The sequence below is a fragment of the Pelophylax lessonae genome (genome assembly GCF_965119305.1).
Source record: "Pelophylax lessonae genome assembly, chromosome: 2".
Lineage (NCBI taxonomy): Eukaryota > Metazoa > Chordata > Amphibia > Anura > Ranidae > Pelophylax > Pelophylax lessonae.
The window spans coordinates 331,588,703-331,596,594 of NC_138769.1; the positions used below are offsets into that span (position 1 = coordinate 331,588,703).

General features: G+C 48.4%; 1 protein-coding gene across 1 annotated transcript in view; it reads right to left on the bottom strand.

Annotated features, from left to right (window-relative positions):
• LOC309545945 (protein argonaute-3) overlaps nucleotides 1-7,892 on the bottom strand; it is a 268,246-nt gene that overhangs the window by 123,232 nt on the left and 137,122 nt on the right. Inside the window, exon 7 of the mRNA XM_082245395.1 lies at nucleotides 468-555. Coding sequence (XP_082101521.1) covers nucleotides 468-555 — 88 coding nt within the window. The remainder of the gene's footprint in view (nucleotides 1-467; nucleotides 556-7,892) is intronic.

Here is a 7,892-nt window from a genome sequence, read left to right on the forward strand (position 1 = left end):
ACTAGGCAGAAAAAACTGAAGTCCTATAGCAGGAAGTGGGAAGTATAACCCCTAGGACTGCCCTAGGGGCGTAGTCAAGTTTGGTTTCCGCCTAATACTACTCCTATGAAGAGCAGCATAACCCAAGGGTCAAAGAAGATATGGAGCTGTGTCCGTCAATGAACGAAAGAGAAATTTATAACAGTTTGGTGGTTTACAAAATTTGTGTATGTAAAAAAGGAAAAAAGTTCTCCAAATGGAAACTGGGAAAAAAGAAAAGGAAAAAGCCATGGCCCTGCAAGTGCAACTTTGTTTTTAAAAGCACAACATCAGCATGACATGGAATATGGATTTGTGTGTAGAGATTCAGGTGCCAGATATTTTGTCTCTCTAGGTACCAAAAGATATAAACAGCGTTATGTCCTGGTTAACATGCCCGATGCACTGGAATACAGCATATAAATTATTACAACCTATACATAGCTTACGTTTGATGGCTGGCAGGCCTCCTTGTCACATTACAAACACGGTATTTCCGTCTCATTGTTCCACAATGAGTCACTTCAACCTTCAGACCTTTACCAAAAAATAAAAATTATTTATTTAGTAAAAAAATAAAACATATCCTACAATATTAACAATACCATATTTACTGTAAAAAGGGAGGGTAATTCTAATCAACCATCTGAAACGTGTCAGTTTTATTCTCAACATAACCAGGCTGTAGTTTAGAAATGCAGTAAAGATTCTACTACTATGTTATATGTGTTTGACAATGTCTTGTTATATATGATGACTGCAAAGAGGTTATACATACCTTCCAAACAATTCTTTGTGCAGACTGCCATTTTTCTTTCATAAATTAACCAGTTAAGGCCTGCTCTATAGCAGATTTACTGCTACAAGGCGGACCTTCTGTGCAGAATTATATGAATATACAAACGTGTGATTTTGCACTTCCGCCTATGGGGCGCACATCCGCCACCGGTAGGCAGCTTCTGCTAAGATTACTCACAGCAGAAGTCGCTCTGTGCGTGCCAGGCACAGGAGGTCTGCCGACACCCTCCAATCGTCAGGCAGAGACACAAAGTGCAGCTCTGCCTATGAAAGCATGACAAATCTTTCTTCTAATGGGGAGGTGGGGAGGGAAAGATTTTGTGTCCTTGCAAAGCAGAGAATAAAATCCATCACTTCCCTGAATAAAAGCAGCACACATAGTACACTAAAAGATTGGCTAGGCACACAGTTAACCCCTTTGATCGCCCTAGATGTTTAACCCCTTCCAAGCCAGTGTCATTAGTACAGTGAAAGTTCATATTTTTTAGCACTGATCACTGTATTAGTGTCACGATTTACCACAAAGTATGAAAAGTGTGAGTGTCCAACTGTCTACCGCAATATTGCAGTCTCGCAAAATGTCACTAATCACCTCCGTTATTTGTATTTAGAAAAACAAATATTCCAGTATATATTGCATAGTTTGTAGAGGTTATAACTTCTGTGCAAACCAATGTATGCTTTTTGGGATTTATTTTTTTTTTCTACCATAAATATGTAGCAGAACACAATTTGGCCTAAATCTATGCATAAATTTGATTTTTTTTACAAATTTTTTTATTGGATGTGTTTTATAGCAGAAAGTAAAAAACTTAATTTTTGTAAAATCTTACCGTAAAATTCCTTTCTCTGAGTCCTCTGACAGTCGCCGCCCACTCATACAGTCTTCACCAATGGGTATTGACCTCTTATCCATAGGAGCAAGCTAGGCATAAGACTTGTTAAAAACAAAGTAATTTACATAGACACACCTATGGGGGCTGTCCCACTGGTCCAATACCCCCCCTGCTATCAGCCATCCCAACTCAGTTTGGTAGCAAGCAGTTAAAGTCCAAAGAACCCCAAATAGAGGGGCGGGGGCGGCGACTGTCAGAGGACTCAGAGAAAGGAATTTTACAGTAAGATTTTACAAAAATTCAGTTTTCTCTTACGTCCTCTGACAGTCACCGCCCACTCATACAGTCTTCACCAATGGGATGTCCCAAAGCAGTGTAGACATGAGGGGTGGGAAACGTAACCATCATAAGGCAACGCAACACCCAGGTCAGAGAAAAGAACCTTACGTGAACAGAAAGGTATCCTATGGACAACAGAAAAAGCTCAACTGGATCAACAACCCAGGAAAGCAAATAACAAGGGGGAAACAACCCCAACAGCCAGGGACCCGCAAAACTAGGGTCCCCCTTAAGGCACTGCCGCACACAGAACTTTGCGGCCAAAGGAGGCATCTGCCGATGCCAGAACATCAAGTTTGTAGAACTTTGAAAGGTGTGCACTGATGACCAAGTCGCAGCCTTGCACACCTGGGCCACCGAAGCCTGATGCCGGAAGGCCCAGGACGCACTCACCGCTCTGGTAGAGTGCGCCTTGACAGGGAAGGACGGTACCCGTTCCTTAACCAAATAAGTCTGTACAATCGTCTCTCTGATCCATTTTGAAATGGTCGCCGCAGACGCAGCCATACCCTTCCGAGGTCCCTTTAGGAAGGACAAAGAGAATCCGACTTCCGAAAGGATTCAGTGGACGACAGGTAAACCCTGATCGCCCTGACAACATCCAAGGAATGTAAGGCAAACTCCTTAGGATGTTTAGGATTCGCACAAAGCAAAGGCAAAACAATGTCCTCATTAAGGTGGAAATCAGAAACCACCTTCGGAAGAAAAGACTGGATTGGTCGCAAGACCACCTTATCCCCAGGAACCACCAGGTAAGGGGAGCGGCAGGACAAGGCCGCCAACTCCGACACTCTGCGTGCAGAAGTGATCGCCACCGGAAAATTAACCTTTTTTCGACAGCAGAGGCAGAGAAATTTCCCTGATGTTTTCAAAGGGAGGATGTTGCAAAAACGGACAGAACTAATTTCAAGTCCCAAGGAGGTAGAGGCACCCTCCGAGGAGGGGCCAAGTGACGCACACCTTGAATAAAGGTGCGAATCAACAAGTTAGATGCCAATGGGCGCTGGAAAAGGACGGCCAGTGCAGACAACTGGCCCTTAATCGTGGTCAACGCCAGGCGCTGGTCCACACCAGTTTGTAGGAAGGCTAACACCCTCGCCACCGAGTAGGAACGAGGAGGGAAACCTCTGGATTCACACCAGGCAAAATAAGCCTTCCAGGTACGATAATAGATCTTACCGGACGAGGCTTTCTTAGCCTGGAGCAAAGTAGGAATGACCACAGATGAGACCCCCGTCTCTCAGGACCTGGCTTTTAACAGCCACGCCGTTAAAGCCAGCAACTGTAAAACAGGATGGAAGATCGGCCCCTGAGACAGTAGATCGTCTCGTAACGGCAGCCGACATGGAGGCTCGACGGTCAGTTGAATGATGTCCGTGTACCAAGACCGGCGCGGCCAGTCCGGTGCCACCAGAGTCACCAACTTTGGTTCCGAGACCAACCTGCAGAGGAACCTGGACAACAACTGAATCGGGGGAAAGGCATCTATCAGACGATATCGGTGCCAAGGCACCACCAGCGCATCCGAGGCGTTTGCCAGAGGATCATGCGTTCTGCCACGAAACTTCCGACCTTGTTGTTTAACCAGGACGTGAACAGAGCCACATCCGGGGATCCCCATTTCGCACGCAGCATTTGAAACACCGCCGGGTGCAAGGACCATTCCCCCTGGTCCAGGGTCTGGCGGCTCAGATAATCGGCCTGCCAGTTCTCCACACCCGGAATGTGAACTGCGGAAATCGCCGGGAAGTGAGTCTCAGCCCAAGACAGAATGCTGGTCACTTCCTGAGCCGCCCGGGCACTCCTGGTGACCCCTTGGTGATTGATGTAAGCCGTGCAGTGGCATTGTCTGTCTGCACCCGTACAGGGCGACCCTGAAGATGATCCGACCAAAGGAGCAGGCACAGCCTGATCGCTCTCAATTCCAAGATGTTTATCGGTAGGGAGGATTACTCCACCGACCAAGTGGACTACGGCCGGGGACTGAAGCCACCACAGAAGATCTACTCTGGTTTGGTGACTCAGAGACACCCTCAGGTCCAAGGACTGAGGGAGCCTGTCCCACCTCCAGTCCAGATCGTCCAGATATCCCAAGACTGCAATGCCCTGTGCCCGTAACAGGCCCAGAACTGGAGCCAGCACTTTGGTAAACACCCTTGGAGCCGAAGCGAGACCGAAAGGTAATGCCACAAACTGATAGTGTTCCTCCGCGATAGCGAATCGGAGGTACCTCTGATGACCCTCGAATATGGGGATGTGTAAATACGCATCCTTTAGGTCGATAGAAGCCAGGAAATCTCCCGAACTCAGTGAGGCCCCCACCGAGCGGAGCGATTCCATGCAGAATTTTTGAATGTGCACAAAGCGGTTGAGAGCTTTTAAGTCCAGAATCGGACGCACCTTACCCTCCTTTCTGGGCACAGTGAACAGATTCAAATAAAACCCCCGAAATCTGTCCCGATGTGGCACCGGGACGAGTAGATCCTGAACTGCCTGATGAAGATCTTGCAGCCGATCTGGGGTCAAATGAAGATTTGAGGGAAAGAATCTGCCTGCTGGTCACGATCTTGGAACTTGATCAAATGATTTCCTGAACCCACTTGTCCGGAATCCGGAGCAGCCAAGGCTGGAGGAAACCGAGCAGACGTCCCCCCACCCCTGAAACGGGTGAGGGCGCCCTTTCAGGCAGTGGCGGACTGTGCCGCCGCACCAGCCTGGGCGGTTTTTGGTTTTCCCGCCCAGGACTTCCTCTGGCCACCCTGGCCCTTGAAAGATTTCCCCTTGTCCTGCGCCTTGAAGGCACGAAAGGACCCCTGATTTGGTTCAAAGGAGGGGCCCGCTTACCGCGGAAAGACTTACCCCTAGGATTCTGGGGCAACAGAGTGCTCTTGCCCCCAGTGACACCTTTAACCAATTCATCCAGGGAATCTCCAAAAAGACGAGACCCAGCATAAGGGATGTCAGACACCGTCGTCCTGGAAGTCTGGTCAGCCGACCAGCTTTTTAACCATATCAAGCGGCGATTAAGTACTGCGACACTAGATAAGCGCGCAGCTAGTGGGGCCTCATTTAAGGCCGCATCGCACAAATACATGACCCCTTGATAAATCTGGTCCACCATCCCAAAGCTAGTAGGGGGGGGCAGAAACAGCCACGAGGGTGCATCTGAGCACCTTGGTCCAATCCGCCACGGCTTGAGCCACTATGACAGAGGCGAAAATGGTTTCAGCATAGAACCCACTACCATGTAGGAATGTCAAGTACCAGAGTGGCCCTGTTCAATCGGGCCACAGTGTGATCCACTTTGGGAGCCATAGACCAGCGCGAATCCGTAATAGACGCAAAGGGGTAAAGGAGTTGAAACTTCTTAGGCACCACAAAATGTGCGCTTCAAGTTGCGCCATTGTTCGCTCACAGTTTCATGGAACTCAGCGGGGCAAGGAAATACCTGCGCCACCTTACGGGATCTGTGGGTACCAAAAGAGGACCATTTTCCCGGAGGATTGGGCTCATCCTCTAAATGTAGTGGTTCCTTAAAGGCAATGATCAGCGCATCCATAGCTGCTCAGACTGAGAAGAGCGAGACCCTTCAAGGGGCACGCTATCTACGGCAACCATGTCAGATTCAGAATCAGAAGAAAGAGAGCCTAGGCCTTTTACTAGCATCCTGTTCCGACATCAAAAGATCCACCTTGGACGCTAAAGTCGCAAGTGCAACAGTCAAAGCAGGCAGAGCAGAAGATTCAGAGGAACCTGAATCCTCCACCAAAGCTGGGGGAAATATTGCTGTCCTGGGACTCCATAATAAAAAACTTTTTTTTTTTTTCAAGGTACTGGCCCTTTAAGCGCACCGCGATCCTCCGCAGTACACCGCTATGAAGGATTCTGCAAGCAGACCCCCAAACAGGAATAAGCTGATAGCCAGAGGTATTCCCACAAAAAAAACAGCAAAGACAGACCCCACAAGTATTACCACATGCCTGTCGATCTCCTCTGTACAGAAAGAGGAAGTGATGTCACCGCAGGAGGCTGAACTAGGACTTCAGACTAAGGAAACATGGTTGCCCATAGAAAGCAATGGGAGGCTCCAGGAACATGGCCGCTGACATGTGCTCAGGAGAACACATTGCCACACACAAGATGGCACCGTAAGACACCAAAATACACTACATGCATCACTGCAGAAGTGCCCACAGTGAAGCCGCATGTGTCTGCACCTCCACACACACCATAAGTGTCACATAGGAGAGGGACCCCCACAACCCACATAGCGAATTAGCTGAGTGAAAGACCCCGCAGGGACTGGGAGAAAGGGAGCCCCAAAAACGCACAGACATTAGGGGATACCACAGACACACAGGACTGCCAGCCCCACTGCCTGCGACGCCGTCATCATCTTGAAGAAGTGACTAACTAAACGCTGATAAATAAACAGCTAGTAATGCAAAGAAAAAAACACATTTGCAGAATTAAAATCATAAGAAATAGAAGAAGGCTTAGACTGTAGCCCCAGCACAGGGAGAGTCTATCTCACTCCTAACTAGGCAGAAGACAAACTGAGTTGGGATGGCTGATAGCAGGGGGGTATTGGACCAGTGGGACAGCCCCCATAGGTGTGTCTATGTAAATTACTTTGTTTTTAACAAGTCTTATGCCTAGCTTGCTCCTATGGATAAGAGGTCAATACCCATTGGTGAAGACTGTATGAGTGGGCGGCGACTGTCAGAGGACGTAAGAAATTGGATTTTTGTCTTACTATAAAATCCTTTTCTCTGATGTTCATTGACGGACACAGCTCCAGAACCGTCTTAACCATTGGGTTATGCTGCCCCCTACAGGAGTGGGACACTAGGCAGGAAAAAGCTTTACCATGCCTATGGAGCAGTCCCAGGGGATATACTCCCACACTCTGCTATAGGCATTCAGTTTTGTTGCAAGCAGTGTCAGAAGAAAAAAAAACTACCTCAATAGAGGGGTGGGTGATGTGTCCGTCAATCAACATCAGCTCCAGAATCTTAACCATTGGGAAGTCCCAAAGCAGTGTTAAAGAGGTTGTACACCGAGAAAAATTTTTTTTCTCTTCTTTACATCCTGAAAGAGAAACCCATAATGAGCTAGTATGCATCGCATACTAGCTCATTATGAAATACTTACCTTAGAACGAGCCCCCGCCGTGCCGTCCGCTTACCTGTATGACGGGCGACATGTATAGTCGCCCGTCTTCCGGGATCGCGGCATCCGGCCATCTGATTGGCCGGAGCCGCGGTGACGTCACTCCCGCGCACGCGGGCGGGAGCCGACGGTCACGGCACAGGGCTCTGAAGGAACGGCACGATCTGCCGTTCCTTCAGAGCGCATGCGCCAGTGACGTCACTGGCTGCATTAAAGGTAAATATCTCCTAAACGGTGCATGTTTAGGAGATATTTACAGTACCTATAGGTAAGCCTTAATATAGGCTTACCTATAGGTACAACTTCCTGAGGAGGGTTTACTTCCTCTTTAAAGATGAGGGGTGGGAAAAAACACAGCAGAAAAAAATTCCCAAAAGGTTAAAGCTAGCCAACCAGGTAACATGAAAACAATACACCCTCAAAAGGGGACCAGGTCATCTCAAACAGCAGCCTGCAGAACCTTGCAGCCAAAAGCAGCATCCACAGATGCCAGTACATCCCAATTTCGTGAAAGTGTGCACAAACGACCAGGTGGCCACCTTGCAAACCTGTATCACTGATGCCTGATGGTGGAAAGCCCAGCAGGCACTAAGCGCCCGTGTATAAAGCGCCTTAACAGGAAACTGAGGAACCTGACCCTTGATGGAATAGGCCTGCACCACCGTCTGTCTTGTCCATCTGGAAATGGTCGCACCAGACGCGACAAATGCCTACGAGGTCCATCTGTAA